Source organism: Cynoglossus semilaevis, chromosome 14 (assembly GCF_000523025.1).
Source record: "Cynoglossus semilaevis isolate Cse_v1.0 chromosome 14, Cse_v1.0, whole genome shotgun sequence".
In the NCBI taxonomy this organism is placed as follows: domain Eukaryota; kingdom Metazoa; phylum Chordata; class Actinopteri; order Pleuronectiformes; family Cynoglossidae; genus Cynoglossus; species Cynoglossus semilaevis.
The window spans coordinates 13,062,948-13,083,555 of record NC_024320.1 but is presented as its reverse complement, the minus strand read 5'-3'; the positions used below and the strand labels follow the sequence as shown (position 1 = coordinate 13,083,555).

Here is a 20,608-nt window from a genome sequence, read left to right as displayed (position 1 = left end):
TTGCTTGGTTTTTCCCTCCCCCCCCCCCCCCCCCCCCCCCCCCCACACACACACACAATGATTTTGTACTAAATTCCAGGCACAATACCAGCAAGTTAGATGTCAGTATTTGAAAGTAGTTCCAGAAACGACTGCAGCTCGTGTTTAAGTTGAATTATTTTCCTTAATCTTCTTGTTTATTCACAGGATGCTTAAAATCTGACATCTATCAATGGACAATAGTGTTTTTAAATATGGTAAATCAGCCTTTGGACAATATCAACCAAATGGTCTGCATCACTGACACCCAGTTTTCAAGTTCTGACATTTGTGCCAAAGTGAAACGACCATTCATCTGCAGCAGATTCCTTCTTTTTTTTTCTTGGAGCTGTGCCTAAAAAAAGTCAACTAATCCAGGCTCAGCTAACAAGCTTGGTTAAACAAACATTGTTGAACGTTGTCACTGACACATTTACTCAGTGGGTGACTTATATGTTTTCTCTTAGTTTGAATGCCAGTGAGCTGAGCTGAGCTGATCCTGGCGATCACAGACTGTGGAGTGTTCCACTGGAGCCTGGAGGTTTGAAAATAACTCCACCTACAGAGATACTTACAGCAGCAGTAGAGTATTTCTCAATGAATAAAACCACAGTAGTTTACAGCCAAACTGTAGTGAGTGATTGTAGTACAACCTGCAGGCTTCAATTTAATGAGGTGTGAATGTACTTCAAGCTGCCTGGACAACCAGGTGGACAACCAGGTGGACAACCAGGTGGACAACCAGGTGAGTATTGTACTGGCTAAGACAGGTTGAAATCCAAGCATTGACTTAATACGTGTGTACAATTCACCAGGAATGTCTGTTTGATACCTTTGTCTGCACAAGACATTTAACTCCATCAGACTATTGCTGCTAAAAGATTTATTTGTTTATTTTTGTTGTATGTTTTATTTTTAAAGCCTGATGCAAACTATTTCAGATCCAGAGGCCTTTATATTTATATCAATAAATAATGCACCTGCAACATCTATGGCAGAGAAGCCGCTCTGACGGAGCACAAATTCGGCACGCCGGCTATAAGTGTGCTGCCAAAGAGAGTTGGTGAGTTGAATCAGGAGGGTTACATTTTTACGAGGTCGGTCATTATGAACAAACCACCCAACTGTTCAAAAGACCGTTACCGTGGATGAGTTTTTGGATCTAGGCAAAAGTTGGTCCTTCAAGAGTTTTGTGTGTATCTTTTTGTTAAAAAAACAACTTTTTCTACTTTGATATGTCGTGTGTCATTTATAAATACTACATATTGTATTGTATACAACTTTTAAATCTAGATTATAGCTATAGATGACCTGCGCATTGTCGGTCCAATTGTGCTTAAAATAGAACTATTAACTCTGAAACGGACATTTCTACAGATGGAAAGGATGTTACTGCCAAAAAAACTCAGACGACCACTATACAGGAAAACGTTTCTCGTGCTTTAACAATATTTTCACGTGCGCATGAGATAAATCTCTTGTGATCGCGTAATAACTTTTTAGTGCTCAAGCAATAGTTTCTCGTGTTTACACAGCAGGAACTCGTGTGCACCTTTTGTCATCAATGATTTTCCCTTAGGGGCTCCGTAAATCTGCAGCTTTACACAAGAAATAAATAAATAGAGGAATCTGTAAATATGTTATAAATGATTTCTGTGTTCGGTGACATTTACTCAACTAGCACCAAAACATTCTGACTTTGAAACAGATTAATGAGTCAATTTGCACATGTTCTTTCTGATTTCTAGCCTGAGGCCTCCCAGAATTCCCTGGATGGAAGATTTATGGAGCATTGTCTTATAATGACAAATGAAACAATCAGGATAAAGAACTGCAGCGCACTAAAGATAAATGTAGCAGCTCAAACAACGTAAACTGAGTTGCTGATGTCAAAATAACCTATTCAGTGGCCAAAAAATTGTTCCGTTTCTGTCAAATGTCCCACTGATTGGATGGGACTGATTTCTTTTTTGAGTGCATTTACCTCAGTCCATAAACCTCACGTGTGTTTGCTCTCAACCAAGGATAATAATCACCATTAATAAAAATATATAACCATGGCTTTATCATCATGTTGACACACTATGAAATTGGATAAAAGCAATATAAAATCCAATACCTGGACTGTCATCTGGACAGCCCTGACATGAGACCAAAGTGCAGATAACCATCAGTGGACAAACTGTGAGAGTCTGCCCAGGCAATCGTCAGCTTTTGTCTCCACACGAGGCCTGACGGAGATTTTTTTTTACACTACAAACGACCGCACACTTGTTCCAGCAGCGATAGCATCTAATCCTGAGACTCTTCACCAAGTCTATAGCAAAAGCTCCAGTGTGCAACGAGAAAGACGGGCTCTGATCAGAGCACAAAGGCGTCATTCAGGTACATCGGTGGCTGCAGCTTCACTTCACTAACAGGGACTGCAGCAATGAGGTTCCTCTTTCTCCCAATGCTGGGGAAAAGGTCAGTTCTCTTGTGAGTGGCTGCTGAATCCTCCACCATCCCACCATGGCTCCACATCACCAACATTAAAACCCCACAAAGTTGACAGTCACAGCAGATTGTACAGCACAGTGTTGACGTCCTAGTTGATTAGGTATAATGAAGGCCTCTGCTGCTATACTCCAATGTTGGTGGTACTCAGAGAGCTCAATTTTTTCTCAGGTGGTACAGAGCAGAAAAAATTGGAGAACGACTGCCATAAAGAAACCAGGAAAAGCACTTACGAAACATGGTGTTGAACTGCTGGGGGTTGAGGTTCCACTTTCCCCATGGTGTTTTATGGCCTTTGGACTGGGCGTAGTGAGCGTGATTGAACTCTGGCTCGGTACCAAACGAATCCAGTACCCGCAACATACACCTGTGAAGGGAAATAGTCAATAATATTTCTGAAATGATTAACACAAGTTTTAAAAAGTAACTAAAATAGACCAACATCCCCAACAGACTAAATAAAACCAGGATTAGCTCAGAATTAGGTGAAAGAATAAGAAACCAAAGAATCTTCAGGTGTTGGCTAAATACAAATACAATAAAATGCAATTCTGGCAGAATGGTTACTGTGTGGGAATTCAAAACAGATTCACCTAAACCCACTCTCTAAACACCAGAAGATAAACATTGACATTATCCTGGAAATGTAGCAAGATTGGTATTCTTAAAGGTACAGTACAACTTTAAATCCATTCACGCCTCGCACAAGATACGTCAACATGTGGAGGGTGAATTCTGTTCCCACAGTCCAAAACAACTTCAAATAATTAACATAACAAAAATATGTTAATGAACTGTACCAAGAAATGCCTGAAAAAAGTCACAAGTTGAAGAGTCAACAATATTTTAGAAATAAACATCCTAATGGCACAGAGCCCACCTGTAATAAAAGACTAGTTTCTACTCCCGTGGGCATCCGTGACTATAACGACACTGACGGATGACGTAAACTTAAAAACACAACAGCTCAGAGTTAAAGAAGTGCAAAACAAGAAAATTAAACCCACTCGGTAAATAAATATGTTGAAGAGACTGCAGAAAAGTCTGTTATTTATTGTTATTTATTCCAACTGAGCGTTGGTGTTTTTTCTACATCTGGAAACCACTGAGTGGAGAATGACTTTACGTAAGAATGGTTGATGCAAATATTTAAAAACTGAGGTTATGGGATAAATTTAATATTAAAAAGACAATTATACATTCCATTCTGACAACTGTGGCAAAAGGTTAAATTCAGATGTGGTGAGAATCAAACACTGTTGGTTGAGGAAGTCAAATTAAATTTATGACTCACAGCTGCACCACATTAAAGCGTCCCTAGTTAGATTATTGGGATGAAACGGAAGAGAAATATTCACTGAAAATCTCATAATCATCGCTCCCAAAATATTCAATTTTTAAAGAAGCTACTTAACAACAGAATAACTGAGTGAAATCTACATCAGCTCAAATCTGTCACAAGGTAGGGATTTACCTCAATGCCACTAACTGACCACTAGAGGCAGCAGTAGAACTCTGTGAACTTAAAAAAAAAGCACATTTACTCTGTGGAAATCTGTGTGGACTTGAACTGAGGCTGAAAGTTTTGTTCTACCTATCCTGGTTCCACATATGTAGGTAATGTCCAGAACTAGAGCTGGTCGTCAGTGCAGCTCATGACTTTGTCTGTGAGCTGCGCACTTTTAGGAACTATATAAATCATTATAAAGGTTAAACAACCTGAAGTATGGTTTAAAAAGAACAATACTTGGAAAAATGGGGGGTTGTGTGAAGCTGTGAGAGAGAGAGAGAAAGAGAGAGAGAGAGAGAGAGAGAGAGAGAGAGAGCAGTGGAGACATTAACCTCCCTGCTCTTTTTTACTAACACATTGGCAGCTACTGCTGCTGTGTTGTATTTCACACTGCTCTATGGATTAGAAAATAAATAAGAAGAAAGAATAAAAACTCCATTGAAAACATAGCTACGATGGTCTTTGGGTTTGGTAACATCACATATCTGGAAATGTAAAGTACAGTCGAGCACAAATGTAACTAAAAGTGGCTTAACATATACTTCAGCGCAGTATATCTAAATAACGTTAATTGGGTAGGTAAAAGTTAGTCGTTCTTGTTTAGTTCTCCAGTTATACTCTTTTATATGAAACCATAATGTAGCATAGAATTAACAGGAATTCCCAACAACAACAGCCTAAACTGAAAAAAGCAAAGAACCATCAATGTTGTTGTTTCGACCATTCTGATCGTCTTCTTTTATCAAATACGTCTCACATGTCACAAAATATGAAGAGTGAAGAATCCTGGATATAAACTGAAGCATTTAAAAGAAGCCAAAAACTCTGAGCTCATCAAAACCATTCCCTGCTTCACTGTCTTCCACTGTTCTCCTCTGAGCAGGTGCTGTACAGCTGGCTGCCTGAACTTGTGAAAGGCCCTGAGAGAGAGAGAAGGACTGGGAAAATGTCTGCCAGGAGGAACGTTTTACACTGACAACAACAACAACAACAACAACAACGACGACGACGATGACAACAACAACTCAACATGTCATATCTACTGGCCCTGCAGGAAAAAACCCCACAACCTTCTGTCCTCCTGAACAGATGGAGGGTAAAACGCCTTTTCCCAGGAGTCTTTTAAGCACCTTTCAAGACCTACTTTCAAGCTCCCCAGGACATTATGGCTGTGGAAATTGTGGACTAAGGAAAAACTGAATTCTACTTGCACAAAATGTTGATCCAACGACTATTTTTAACAGGTTCAGTTTCACTTCTTCATTCATGTTTCAAAACCTAGTCTTGCAGTCATTCTCTAACTGCAACAACGTCCGTAGGGATTCCAAGATTTCTGTACACCAAATCCAATAACCTGCTGCTTCCATCTATTTCTGTTTTTAAGAAAGAGGGAGGTTTAAACTTTCTTTCTTGTACCGACTGTAAGTCGGCAGCTGTTAAAAAAAACCCAATCACTCCTTCCACAGAATGAGGAGTTAACGACAGAGAGTGCAGACAACAGCAAAAGGAAATTATGAAATCATGAGTCACATTTCTTTATTTCTTTTCTTTTTTCTCGTTTGGTTTTTCAACAGCATCCTGCCTTTGCTGTAGTCGTTCAGAGGAACAGTTGTACATCCAGACAACAATCATCTGAAGATCTTTTCTCCATCTAGGCATATTGGTATGACACTACAGTGAGAAGACAGGGGAATGTTCTGTAGAAAGGTCAAAGAGTGTGTTTCTAGAAAAGAAACACTACTGGGAATAAAGAAACTACTGTATGTGTGACTTTACTACAACACAAAAAACTATCAACTGATAGATTTGTTTATTACCATATAATAACTAGTACTAGGAACCTGTCCATTTCATCATACCAGGGACAAGGGACCATGACAATAATGTACATTACAGATTTAATTCTCTCTAAAAAAAAAAATCTAACCAAGCCATTTCTGTAAAGAAGAAGAGTACTAGCCCGGTGTACATGAGCTACTGTCAGCAACTTGCTAATGTACCAGGAACTATGTGTTATTGAACTTTATTACAGACGGCAACAACCTGCTCTGAATATTTACCTGAATTTAAATGTTGTTAATTCCAACTTCTCTATTTCATCTCTCTTTATCTCCACTATCTCACACACACATACCGTCCTCCTTTCTCTCCCATACCTGTAAACAGTTGACTCCTCCTCCATTATAGAACATCCCGACTGTTACAATATTTTTCACATTTGTAATGGTACCTTTAGTAAAGTACTTATTTTGAATGTTCACACCTTTTGTTATTGCACAATGTTGTCAACTGAAAAAACTCTATCCCGCAAGTTATACATTGGAACTCGGATTCAGCCCAAACATTACAATCGGAACTCCTCTACTGCCATACCTAGACATTGTTGAATTGCTGTGTGTTTCCACTGCAGGTATTGTGTCCAGGAGCTGAGGGTAGCTGCATAAAAAACAGGAACTGAACTGAACTGTTTTTGTCTTCAAATTAGTCCCTGAACCAGACAACAAAAAGCAAAATAATTCTGTTAGAAAACTGCAGCCTGATTCTAAACCCAGTTTGATGACGATGCCAAACAAAGGCTGGTGACTGACAGGAGGAACTGGCGGGGCCATTAGTGCCCTCAGACATACAGTTCCTGCTCTTTTCCTGGCAGTGGAAACTGATGACAGCTATTTTACTGAACAGCGGCTCAAGGTCTTGTTCCCCGTCCTCAGTGGAGTCATCAGGGTAAGAATAGAGCAGAGGAGCGATGGTGACACAAACAATGGCCACCACTGCTGCCCTTGCTGCTGCTTCTCTGCCCTTCAGGGAAACTGTGGTGAGTGTGAGCAGGAAACAGAGCCACTGTGTTGCAAACAGTTCCTTAAACTCAAGCCCTTTACTTAAGAAAGTAGAGCAGGGGAAATCAGGGGACTGAGGGACGGTAAGAAGCTCTACATGGTGTTTCCTCCCACATCACCATCACATGGTATTACCATGAACATGTTACTGTACCATTAACTAGAAGAAATCAGCAGAATGAGCAGACTTACTGGTAGTGGACCCAGGAGGGTCCCAGGGTCTTCTTAAACTGTGTGAGTCCAACAATGTCGATGTAGATGAGCTCCACTATCTTGTCACCCTGAGTGGGACAACTGGACTTGTTACCCATCACTTTACGCATGATTCTGGGAAAATATAGTACAAAATAAAATTTAAAAAAATTTTTTTAATCATAACACAAAAATGGACAAACTGTTTGAGTCTTTATTCACAGACATTTAGAAAGAAATGGACAAAAACGGTCCTCCATGATTTGCTCATCTAGATTTCTGGTTCTTGGTCCCTTAAAGTCATGGTCTACTTTTAGTCTTCAAGTACTCTGGTACTCTGAGTCTTCACCTTGTCTTCTTCGACAGTGTTCTGTCGTCTTAATATAATGTCGTCTTAAAAGCTTTGGCCTTGGTTTAATCTGGTCTTAGGTTTGGTTTCTGTGGTGCTGGGATTTAGGTTAAAAAATCCTGCACTTCTTTCTTTTATTGCGGTTCAAGATGATGCTCCATGGACAGACACGTTTTATGTGTTACTTACTCTTTGAGCTCAGCAATAGAGGCTGAGATTCGAACGTCATGACCCAGAAGGTAGAGTGTAGTTATCAGGTCACTCCACTGAACCAGCTCCCCCAGGGGGCCACCGCTGAAAGCATTCTCTGCGATCTTAAATCCAGATTCCTTCGTCAAGAGACCTAAGTGGACGAGGATCTGCAGGGTAGAAAAATGTTGTTAGGCATGTTTTTTACAGGGATAACATGGTAATCCAGCTAAATAAAGTTGTCTTCGCCTAAATCTACGATGTCTTAAGAACTGCTTTGCACAGTCCCGTGCAATTAAAATTAGAGTTGATAATCGACATAAAAACTAATAAAGACTTCCCAAAGCCCACAGAGAAAGGCAGCGATTTTACACAGCACAGTTGTTGATTCCCTGCTGCCTCTACCTAGAGGTTCAAATGTTTTATTTATGTATTGACTTAGTGTTTCATATCATTTGTTTAGACCTCAGTGTCACACTAAGTGTGACTGCAAATCTCCAAAGGTCTCTGCAGCTTTCTAAACTAAAATTAAAATAGACCACGACAAATATAACCCTAGGTCTTAGGATAATATTTCTACATTTATGTTTTTTAAAGTCATATCCAAATCTTGTGAAGTCCTTAACATTTGTAAAGCAGCTTTATCAAGGCTTTAGAGAAAGACCTGACCCAACCAACTCCAGGTTACCAACACTTTCCACTGGTTCTGTGAGGTATTCACATTAGATCCCTGTTATACGTAGGTGCTGATGTGAACCTCACGGTTTGGCACAAGAGCTTAAAAAAAACAAACAAAAAAAGCTCCTGTACACAATGGTCCGTCCGCAGGTATTTTCCGATGCTGCTTCTTCAGTTCAGCAATGAATCTCTTTTGGAAATTACTCCTCACTCATTAATCCTGCAATTATCTCCAACAACAGCACTGGGACTGTCAATGATGAGAAATGACTTCAAAAAGAATGTAAAACATTCATGCTCCTGCCGTGGAACACTGTGTTCCTTCCACACATCCTCCTTTTATATTTAAAATATATAATTTTATTTGAGCTTTTAAAAACAAAAATGCATCTTGAGCCCACCTTCTTCCTCTGACGCTTGGCTAGGTTCTGTTTGGCTGCCAGCGAGCGAATGGCGTCGACCCAAGGATCGGCCATTCTCTTGATTCTTAGCATCATCCAGCGAAACTCTTCCCGCTGTGACATCACACGGTAAAGCTCATCAAAACTGGTGCGCACTTCAGCCTGTACAAAACACACACACAGTTTTTTTTTAGGTTACTTGATTTTGGTTTGATCATTTTCTCCAGGAATAGTCTGATCTTATCCTGTTCGTATCAATTCAAATTTAACTTCTCTTCTTTGCTGCCTGCAAATTCCAAAAAGCCAAAGACAGAGAGAGAACGGTGTCATCCATTAGCAGCTGCTCAGGTGGCTGAGATGCTGTGGTTTGCGCAGCATTAGCATTCCTCATCCCGACAGGAAATCATTTCCTGAATCACTGAACTCATTACAACCTGGGCCTGAATTGAAATCTCAGACGCCTGTCAGAGGACATCAACGCTCAGTCTGAGGCCGCGCTGCACCCAGAGGAGACAGGATTAGAGACAAGAAGAGAGTCCAGTATTGATTCTTCTGTTGCTGAGAGACTGGAATGTTGGCGGTTTCCTTCAGGTGGGATTGGTGTGAGCTGCCGCATTGACAGGTGATCACTTTTATATTATGTCAGTAATTCTCAAGGGTTTGGAGAAAAAGAAAAGCTCTTAAAACCTTTGAATTGTCCCTAAGAGTTTTACTGAGAGGCTTTAAAAAAACAGAGACATTTACATTCATGGACTCTGTCCTAGAACCGGACCGACAACTCTACATAGTGTACTGTTTGTCTCACTATCTTTGTCACCGTCTCCACACCCAGCTCCCCGGGTGTTTGAGCTGCCCCCTGCTCATGTGATGGGTTCAAAGCAGAGGCGTGCTGTGTCACAATGACAAACAGTTTACTTTTCATTTTCAATTTGTTCTAGATAATGTGTGTGTGTGTGTGTGGGGGGAGGGGGGGTGAGAGGGGGTTGGTTGGAGAGTTGAACAGGTTCTAACAGTAATCACTGAACATATTTATTTATTGATTGAAATATTTACCATTGACTAAAACCTGTTCTAGAAGCCGCTCTGCATGTGTGATACTTGAAGTCGAAGGTCAGAGTCTCACCTGTCGTCTTCGATCTATGTCTTCACTCAGGGTTTTTATCCTCCAAGGGAGTCGTGGACACCAGTTCTCCACCTGTTAAATAAACATCCAAACTTGTAACACCACATTTTAGAAGGAGGAGGAGGAGGAGGAGCAGGAGGAGCAGGTGGCAGGAGCACACTTCTGAGTTAAGGATGAATGACGTTGACTTTTCAATATAATTAATCTGACACAGAACAGAACTATTTTACTTATTATATTGTAAAAATGTTGCAGTGTGAAATGTCAGCTCCTGTGATTTTTCCCTGCCTCAGTGAAACCACAGTGTGTGGGTTACTGTGCTAAGACAACAATGTCAACACTATTTTAATCAAGTTTGTTTTGCAACTGCCAGCCACAGAGAGAAAGTATTGCGTCAAGACTGTTAGTGGTATTTACTTCCTTTGAAGAAGTAGATCCCATTTTAATCCTTAATTCTGACGCAGCAACAGGCCTGTCCATGTTTGTCTAAACAAACACCCCAAACAGGAGGAAAATCTATTATTATTATTATTTTTAGCTTCATTCAACTGTGGTTCGATAGGAGAAATACAAGATTAAACCTTTCTTTACCACAGTCTGACTCTCTTTTTGTTCTCTCACAGCTTCAGCCGTTTCAAAAAAGGCTCCATTGTGCCAACGCTGTGTTTCCTTGTTGATTTGAATCTGATTTAAATCAAATATGACAGCAGCCTCTGGCCTGTCGGTCAACAAGATAACCAACGAGGCCGACCAGACCTTTCTCAGTCTGAGAAAGGAGGAAATGACCATCCATAACAAAAACATTTACATTTTTCATGTTGACTGGGAAGAGGTATAAGGGAGGTAACAAGAGCAAATGACAGAGGGTAAGAATTAGGCAAACAAAAATGACAGAAAATGAAATATAAGTCAGGTATTGGAGTCTATTAAATCAGCGGAATAGACACGGAAAATGAGAGGAAATAACGAGGACATAGAGAAGAGTGAGGGAATGTAGGAGGATATTAAAGAAAAAAGCAAAATGTGGGGAAGAACAAAAAACACAGTAGGGAGTAAAGTAAAAAGAACAGGAATTTGAGAAAAGAAAAAGGGAAATAAATCTGAAGGGACAGAAGTCAAAGAAACAATGTCACTTCTCTGACATGAAAATCCAGTCAGTGTTGCCATGGCCATTATTGGCCATTATTGTTGCCATTATTAATTATTTAATTAATTATTTTTATTTATTATACTATATAATCACAAACATCCAGATTTGTCAACTGTCAGAGAGAAGAGACTGACCAGTGACATGTCACCAGGCAGAGATGGCTCTGTGACATGATACTGTGTAAAGTAGGTTTTGTATGCATTTTATGCTTGTGTTTGTATTTAACGTTTTACTTATGTCCCTTTTTAATTATGATAAAGAAAATCCTACAATGTGTGCGCCATTTTTTTACTTTTTCATCCAGCAATAATCTTTTTCAGCCATTTCATGATATAAAACATTTTTGCTTTCAAGTGAAAATGTAGCAGGATTTTGAGCAACTGAAAAAAAAAAGTTATTTTAAATGTTTTTTTATGAACTTTGTACAACATAGTGTGCTGGCATTCCATTGTTTCACATTTCCATATTGGCTGCAATTCAAGGTGGAGGTTTGCACCAACCGAGCCCCACCAGTACAGGGTTGTTTGTCATTTAGTACCAGGCTACAGGTGGAGAATAAATGAAAGTAGAACAGTGTACAGTACGCACCAGATTATCATCTACAGCTCCATTAACAGTCCTCCTAAATCACAGGGTTATCCCTGGTCCATGAGAGTGAAGTCGAACTCTGGTTCTCTTAGGAACCCCTCTGATGAACTTGATTACTACATCTGTTTGTTTGAGGATCAGGGACTCACCTCACTGAGGTAAATGAAGAAGGAACAGGTGGACCCATCCACGCCGTAGCTGCTGTAACAGGAGTCTGAACGCCACATGTCCTTCATCCACTGAGGAAAAGCAAATGAAAATAAGGAAATTATAATTAAACTGGGTTTCTACATTTCAGACAGCATAGGATCAGCAGGTCTACTGCTGCTGCGTATGGTTGGTGTGTAAGCTCACTGATGGGACGCTTCAGTCTGTAACATTAAGTCAAACCCGCTTTAGTCTGTCATGTTAAATCCCTGACTTAAATCCAAAAAAAAAAAAAAAAAAGGTTTCAAAAAGGTGAGTAACACTTTCTAGAAATGTTGTTGAGGAAAACTGTTACAAATTTCACACAGGCTTCCAATCACGCTAACGATGTTGTGCCAGGTCACCCTCACTGACAACAAAGAGTTGTTAAATTCATGGATGTGTGTGTGTGTGTGTGTCTGTGTGTGTGTGTGTTCACCTTCAGTTTGCTCTCACAGTGAGGGAAACCATCCAGAGAAGGCAGATCACACTTCTCCTGTGCCCCATTCAGGAGATCTGAGGGACGGAGATAAGAAATGAAAATCATTTATGGTCAAAACAGTCGGGACGACTGCTCCTAGCAGTGCATCAGAAGTTTCACATTTCAGTAATCCTTAGACGTGCGCTGTGCAGTACACCGTGTCTGCTCCTAGAGGGAAGAAAAATGTAAGATTACCTTAGACAAGATCAATTTCCTGTCAGGCTCTGCCAAAAGGACAGAGGTGTTTTTTTATAAAGACCAAGGTGAGACACAGCCTTGAACAGTTATGGTTTTATAGCAAAGACTTGTGTTTGTCTCCTGTCAGTTCCTCAGCTCTGTTTTTAAAGCCCACTGATCCCATCAGTTTAGATTTAAATGATGTTACATTGTTTGACTGAATATGACACAGGGGTCCTTTTTCCATCTCTGTAATGGAAATCAAAATTGTTCAAAACAGACAACTGTGCTGGGGCTTTATTGAAAAATAAAAGGCTTTCTTCTGCAGTGGTGAGCTCCTTGGCACACTGACATGAGCCCCATCATTTAGTCCTAATAGCTGAAGCCTGTGGTTGATCTGTGGTTCTTGATATACGACCGCCTGTCAGGAAAATTGTCCTTTTATTGGGGAAAACCACATGAAGCTGAGAGATGTGTCAATCCCACCTGAACATTGACAATGTCTTTAGTAAAAACAACAGCAAACATGGCTGATGTCATTCCAGCAGGGCTCTGGTTGGTAGGTTTTTTTTCCAGAAGAGTCTAGGAAGAACTACTGGATGACAAGAGGGTTCACTCGCTTACTCAACTCCTTGGCATCCAGTCTGTTTAAAGTAGAGCGGAAAACAAACACGCATTCACTTGGCAATTTATCAAGGTCGGCAAAATTATTGACTTGATTTATCGTGCGATCAATTAATTTACTGACTATTGTCTGAGTCTTAGCTGTAAGTACTTTGGAGGTTCTGATATACCTATGATTGTTTTGCTGTTTTGATTCACAGATTTGAAGTGACAACTAAGCAAATTATGCCGCCTGTCATTCTGCCAGCAGGTAAATGGCAAATGTTGTTGCCTTAACCTGCAGAAGACGCTGCTGCCAAGGAGTGGCTAAATATAACAGCTCTCAGCCCTTAACCACTAAGAACTGGGTGTACAGCATTTGAAAGGGAAAACAATGAGATCACAACCGTCATCTGCTGAGTAACAAAGACAGTCACCTGAAACAAAACTGATGGGACAAACTTCATCACTTTATGGCTGCGATCATGTGACAAAAGTCTCTGTTAGCTACAAAAAAGTCCATAAATAAGCACAATAGACATAAAATGACACAACATTTAAAATGTGGGCCAAAACACAGAAAAGAAAGCCCAGAAATAGCTCAAGTCTTGCAAAACACAAAACTAAACACAATAAATAGACACTGTCAATGATATCGATAAAGGTTTCCCCAAAAACTCAAAACCCAAAGTTAGTCAAAAAATAATTATTGTAAACAACTGCTCCCAAAAAAACAAGAATTTCCAGCTGGTGGAATCATAACAGCTTTGGCAGCGAGCTTGGATCAGGGAAAGGTTCAGAAAGAGGTAATTGGCAAAGGATTTAATAATTAAGAGCCGGAACGATAACAGAGATGAGATCATCCAGCACTGAGGTCACTGATAGTGATCCGACTGCTCCTAAATGTCCTCTCTCTGGATAGCTGGAGAAATCTTAACCACAAGTTTATTTTCCCCTTTCCCTCTCCCTCTCTCTCTCCCTCTGAGTGTTTTTTCCAAGGCCATGAGGTAATCTGACATTTGACAGCTGCAGAACTACAGTGGAACATCTGTTTTTTCTTAATCTGTTTCATGTCTTCTTTCTTCCTCCTCGTCTTGATTCTCTATCGCTCTATTTGACACTTTCTTTTCAATTCAATTCTTCCACTGAAATACCAGATAATCTGCCAAAGGCCCTATTGTTTGCTGACATTAATTTACTTAACATCGCAGCGAGAAATGTCCTGGCAGTTAACAGAACCGCTACCTGCGATGAGAGGAAGAGAAATAAAGGATGAGGAGGAAAGAACTTGGCAGATAGAGCCTAATTTTAGATGCACTTTGCAGAAGGAAGTGGAGAAAACAGCATGGGTTTGTGAAAGTTTGTGTACATCCTGGCATCAGTAGCAGAAACTCATCAATTAGACAAACGGCAGCTCCTCTGATGGACCAGTCTTCACAGAACACACACTTCTCAGGGAAACCCCCTCCACACCGAGCATCATTTCCACATCATTCAACTCAGAAACTCACTCTAGAGATCAACTATTAATGTATTTTTACATTTTTTCAATACATTTTCATTCATTTCATTCTTTAAAAAAATTATTTATTTTTTAAAGAACCGATTCCACAGCAGACACCAATACTAGGAAATAGCCATGACAAAGTCCCAGTACTTCAGTGACTGTGGGTTCGACAGAGACATAGGAACAAAAAATAAGGAAAGTGAGAAGGTGAGATTGCTGTCCTTATAAACCAAGTGAGTTCATTTTCATGACTTTATATGAACTTAATGTTCATTTAAAAAGGATCCTATAGACATTTCCAGCCTGTGAAAGATGTTGAGGTTGTGGTGCTGCAAAGAGAAGAGCTAAAGTCAGACTCATAAAATGACAGATTATTAATGTCAGGACTTTTTATGAGCTGTCGTTGAGATTGATCGGCTGTAATATAACACTGGACCAGGACCAGTTCTTTTTGTTGTTTTTTTTTCATTCCATCAATTGTTTTTTTTTTAAAAGTCCCTGCACGTTTGTTCTTAATTAGGTCTGTTTTGAATTCCTAAATAACAAAGACTCTTGTCTTGTACAGTATGCATGTGGTGGTAAGCCACCTTTCTGGCAAACCTTACATGACCAAAGACCTTCTGGAAAACACTTGTGTGGCCGTCTCATGCACCACACAGATTTCCTACTGCTACGGCCATGTGTTTGAAACAGGTTCCTCTGTCTCTATTTCTGGTCTGAGAGTCAGGAAAAAGAGATCCAAATTTCCTCCTGTAACCCCTGTTCACCTGCCCACGTCCAGTTTCCCATTTCTCTGTCCACCTCTGCTTCACTGGGTTTGGCTGTAATCAATCCCTCTTTGTGCTGCAACGTTCTGCTAATCAGCACACGACTTTTCTCTGTCCCCAAAATATCCAGGAGGAAAAATGGGATTCTGGAGTGAGAGCAGCCCAAGGACACACGAGACATGATTGGTTCTTGAAGCTGCAGGGTAATGACTAAGGTTCCAGTGAAAATCGAAAATGGGCGGCGGGGGTAAAGTATCAAAAATACTTTATTGGTCCCCAGGGGAAAGGTGAAATATGTAGAAAATATTTTAAAAGTATAACAAAATAGGGTATAATCAAATAAGCTCACAAAACACCATGTGTAGCAGATTTTAAAAAGGGCTTAATAAAAATACTCCACAAAAACAAACTATTTTACAGTACAAATACAACGTTATGAAGTAAGATCGGCAATGACTCTCAGAACCAGGAGCTGAAGGTTCTGTTGGCCGCTGGCAGGAATAATCCCTGGTGCACCCTGAAGGGATAAGCCCTTGGCTTTATGGGCCAGGTGTCTGAGCAGCACATCATGGATCGTCTATGATTGTATTTAACTTCGAGCTTTAAGATCTTCCTCTGTCGCTGTAGTCAGAGTCGCCCATTACTGCCTCTTTTGAGTGTTGGCTACCACATCTTCACAAAACATCCTCAGCAGAACAGGTACAACAAGTTTGCCTTAAATACTTCAAAAACAAAAGGGGGGGATTTAGTAAATGTATACCACTGTCTTGGCCGTAACACAATACTGTACAACCCACTTTTACCTGAGAGGGAAGAAACTGACCACAGTAGGTGGCAGTAAAAGGTAGCTACTGTGTCCGTTTTTGACAAGTACATAAATGTCCTTTTGAAAAAGAATTTCAGACTAAGAACAGCAAAACTAAGAACTAACCTTAAAGCTATTGAAGGTCTTTTTTGTCTTGTGAGTAATTCCATAGAGCAGAATTTAAATAGAACTTTGTCTTTGATCGTCTGCATAGCAGTTTCAGTTTACGCTCATGTGTGTCACTGTCCTGGAACGACGAGTAGCTGGCAGTGTGGATCATAATAACAAAGGGAATGTATACAATAAGACGCTGGGAGGCAGAAACTGCAGCACAGCTCCTTATCTTTGTTTCTAGAAGACCGGGGCATCGACTGCGAGGAGTATTTGGCAAAAGCACACACAAAAATAAAGGCTTTCATGTATGATTTCCTTATCATACATGAAGAGGTTGAGCTTTAAAATATTTCGTTTTAACTGTATGCATCAACCGAAACACAGGGTGGGACGGTTTGTCACAGGTATGATGTCATATCTAGGCTGTTGTGTCCTTTGTTATTTTTATTTTTATTTTGCATTTCCACAGAATCTAAAGAATGCTGCTCCAGTCTGTGTGCATTTGTGGAAGTAGAAAAACCTGAAGTTGTATCAGCATGAGGCACAACATACAATGTTCCCTTCATGTCCAACAAAGGGAGGCAGAGAAACAATGTCAAGTCAAGTGAGCGTTGGACCTCTCCCAAACAGACGAGGATGATGCCTTTCTCACTTGGCTGCTATATTACTGCACTGTGCCAGAGTGCCTTTACATCAGCACATCCTCATCACCAACCCGTCTGACGTGATGAGCTCGGACCAATGAACCAATATAGACCAATAAATCTGATGCTGACAATGAAGAAACACAGGTAGAAACAGTGTTTTAATACGGTGAAGAGAGAAGAGGCCGATCAGAAAGTCAGCTTCACTGTGAAGACAAGTGTAGACAGGCTAATACTACCAAAAACACACACGCACACACACACGCACACGCACAGACCCACACATGCACACACCCACACACACACACACACACAGGCCTGGAGTTTTGAAGAAGTGCAGCCAGCATTCGACTGACGAACACAAAGGCAGGTTATAACAGGATGTGGAGGCGAGAAGAATTTCCTGTCTGCCTCAAAGGTCTCAAGGTTCTAATGAAGGGCGTGCATTACACAAAGAGCAGCAGCAGCAGCAGCAGCAGCAGCAGCACACCTGTTAAGTTGCAAGCTGGGCTGAGAAGGGTTAACTTCTGCCTGAGAGTAAATTGTGTAAAAATGAGGACGTTAGAAATACACCTTTCAGTCACAACGCCGATGATTGTCACTTTGTCACTTTTCCTGAAAAATAAAGGTTCAGGTGAAATGACAGGTTACTGGTTTGCTGATCGATTGGCTCTTGTTCTGTTACACTCACTAATCATGCAATGAGAGCGCCATCGATTTCTGCTAAGAACGGTCTTAAATGTTGCTGCATTCACTGAAGGACAGACTCTGCTGGAGCAGAAGCCTCTTCTATTTATAAACCAATCTGTCCTTGGTTGCTGCAGACAGAGATGGACACATGCAGTGATTAGTCAGTTGGTTATGTTTAGCTACTGTTTGTCAGTTCCTGGTTGTCTCTTCAGTCTCTCCAGTGACATGGAGCTGATGTGTAGCTCAATGTCCCTCTGCATCTCTTTTATTCACCATCAACAAAACCTGGAGAATTCACGACTCAAGGAATCTTCACTGCATTGTCTCTGGCGGCTATTGATTTCCTCACATCTCTGTTTGTCACAGTGAAAGGCGAGAACCATGGGCTCACTGCACATACAGGATAGAAAGGACAGGGGTCGAGTTTCTGAAACGGTAAGACAAACCTGAAGAACACTCTGATTTCCCTGATTTTTATTTTTAATTTTACAAATTAGAGGAAGGGTGAGGGATTATTGACAAACAGCACTTTTAGACAAGTTCTTCAATGCCAAAACTTCGGGAACCTGGTTCCTGCCTTTAGTACCATCTTCTCCTGTTTACTACCTCAGAACATGGATCAATACTAATAAAGTACACACATGCACACAGGCCTGCTCAGTGCTAGTGCTACTGCTGTTGGCTTCCACACACTCACTAAAACTCTTGGCTTGAATGGTGACAGTCATCAGCCTAATGAGCGGCAGAAGGACTGACGCACAATTACGATTACAAGTGTACATGTAAAACAGGTAACTTCACTTTAATCACCCATTTTAAAAACCTCAGAAATTCCAGCCATTATCATTTGTTTTAATGTATTCAGAAAAGGTATAATGTTCCCACCATATATGGGGAGTTATAATTGAAACTCATGGGCCTGTTTCAGAGCCATTCACATTATCACAGCCTTCTTTCTGTTAACAATAGTAGAACAAACAAAAGTCAAGGGACTTCTTACAAAAGATCACAAATCAACAATTATTTTGATCCTGGTTCCAGAACTGAAAACTTCTCAAAAAATCCCAAAGCTAAATACGACAGCATCAACAGTGAACCTGTTGCATTTACTATCTAATGAGAAATTAATTGCTGCTATGACATTTTATTCCACATTCCTGCAGTAAAAGGCTGCAGTGGGAGCACAGACCAAGTCCCAGCAGAGTCGCAAAAAGAATCAACAGCTCACTCTGTCAGCTGAGGCAGAATTCATCATCTCAGCGTTGGCAGTAAAATCAATGAGAACTAATAAAAAGGGTCACGCAGCATGAGCAGAGGCCTGATTTGTATTAGATCCAAGGATGGAGGTCTGGGTTCTGATAAAGCCCAGTGTGTGCACTGAGTAAAACTGGCAGAGTTGAGGCGGCCGTTTGCCTCTGGAATGGAAGTTACACTGTAGCCCATGTTCTTTTGACGTCAGTGTCTCTATTTGCTGTGCATACCACAGTCAAATGTACTGTCTCATGTTACAGAGAAGAATTCCACATCAAGAATATGAAACACCTACAGTACCTGCCACGTTAACCTTCTCTGGGTTGTTGGCGGTGGGCGTGCTGGTGCTGGTACCGTTGGTCAGGTTTCCCCCTGTAGCATTGTAGATGTTCTCCACCTTAGACTCCAGTTTTCCAAGACGTAACATGATGTTATCTAGCAGTACGGCAAGCGTCTTCTTCAAGTCTGCAAACAGGAGAGGAAGCAAAAAAACATCAGAAAATCATTATTACTGGTATTGTCTTTATTGACATTAATATAAATACTATTATTATTTCAGAATTGGCTTTATTGGCAAAGAGAAATCTGAAGTGAAAATGAAAACAGACTTATGTAAATGAAGGGGGTGTTCTTATATTAAAACTGTGCATTAACGCTTGAAGTCTTTTAAACAATATGTATATTAATTTTATTTTTTATTTTATGTTGAATTGCAATAATTTACTGGTATAATTCAGTATTATTGTTTAATTATTGGAATATATTATTATTATTAGTAGTAGTAGTAGTAGTATTCTTATTATATGTGGTTTGGGTAAAATACAGATTTGTTTTTTTAAGTTGAAGTAGTTTCATTTTGCAGGAAGCCTTTCATCCTTCATTAGGAACAATCTCAATGAAAATTCCTATTTTGACTTTCCTGAACATTTACAGTGGGTGCAGTAAAATGAATGAGTCTAACAGTTAGAGATACAGCAGTAGGCCAATGTGGACTTCAGTTTTCTTGTTGTAAGTCAAAGCAAACATATAGATCTGCTCTGATTGATTCCTTCACAGCAGATTAAACCTCAGTCGTGTTTAAGAAGATGTTTCACTCCTTCATCATGACCAGGCTGATGGTTGGGGTGAACACATACATGCAGACAACGCCGGTTCTGCTGCTGCATGTGTGAAATGGCCATGAACAAGAATCCTTCACCCCCCCCCCCCCCCCCCCCCGACAAGTCAACGGATTTCAGAGTCCAGGCTTCAGGCCGATAGACATTTGCAGTCCTGTTAATGTGTGACCTGGTTTTAAATTCTCTACACTGGGCATGGATTTTGGCAAGTTTCACTGAGGTAATGGACAGAATTCATCACACTGAGAAGTGTGCAGAAAGCAAAGAAAGGGTTTTTTCCAGAGTTTAGGTATTCCCTCTGTTTACCACCTCCAACTGTTTTGTAACATCTAAAGTGAGATACTGTAATTACATTTGTTCTCAGCATGCTTCTTTTAATACTCCACTGTGTCTCAATTATGAGGGTGGTAATTAAACGTACTATCTGTGTAAGTGCACCAGATTTTAAATTGTAAAATGGTTTTGTTTTTCGTCCATAAAACTGGGATTTCAGACAAAATGGGTTTCTCTAATAAGATATCTTTTCTCCTTTTTTTTCTTCCTACTTAACTTTTACCAAAAACAGAAAACATCAATTCCTTTTTCAAATCCTTTGCCTATGATGATACACAAGTAATGTACCTCTCATTCTCATGAAAAGCTTGCAAAATTCCAGATTGTGACCCCCCCCCCCCCCCCCCCCGCAATAATTAACACACAAGGTATGAGAACACCCCAAAACATAACAATAAAAA

General features: G+C 40.3%; 1 protein-coding gene across 1 annotated transcript in view; it reads right to left on the bottom strand.

Annotated features, from left to right (window-relative positions):
* mgat5 (alpha-1,6-mannosylglycoprotein 6-beta-N-acetylglucosaminyltransferase) overlaps positions 1 to 20,608 on the bottom strand; it is a 44,997-nt gene that overhangs the window by 14,580 nt on the left and 9,809 nt on the right. Inside the window, exons 3-10 of the mRNA XM_008325203.3 lie at positions 19,057 to 19,221; positions 12,157 to 12,233; positions 11,681 to 11,770; positions 9,794 to 9,865; positions 8,671 to 8,832; positions 7,592 to 7,761; positions 7,054 to 7,188; positions 2,748 to 2,881 (exon numbers count right to left, since the gene is read on the bottom strand). Coding sequence (XP_008323425.1) covers positions 2,748 to 2,881; positions 7,054 to 7,188; positions 7,592 to 7,761; positions 8,671 to 8,832; positions 9,794 to 9,865; positions 11,681 to 11,770; positions 12,157 to 12,233; positions 19,057 to 19,221 — 1,005 coding nt within the window. The remainder of the gene's footprint in view (positions 1 to 2,747; positions 2,882 to 7,053; positions 7,189 to 7,591; positions 7,762 to 8,670; positions 8,833 to 9,793; positions 9,866 to 11,680; positions 11,771 to 12,156; positions 12,234 to 19,056; positions 19,222 to 20,608) is intronic.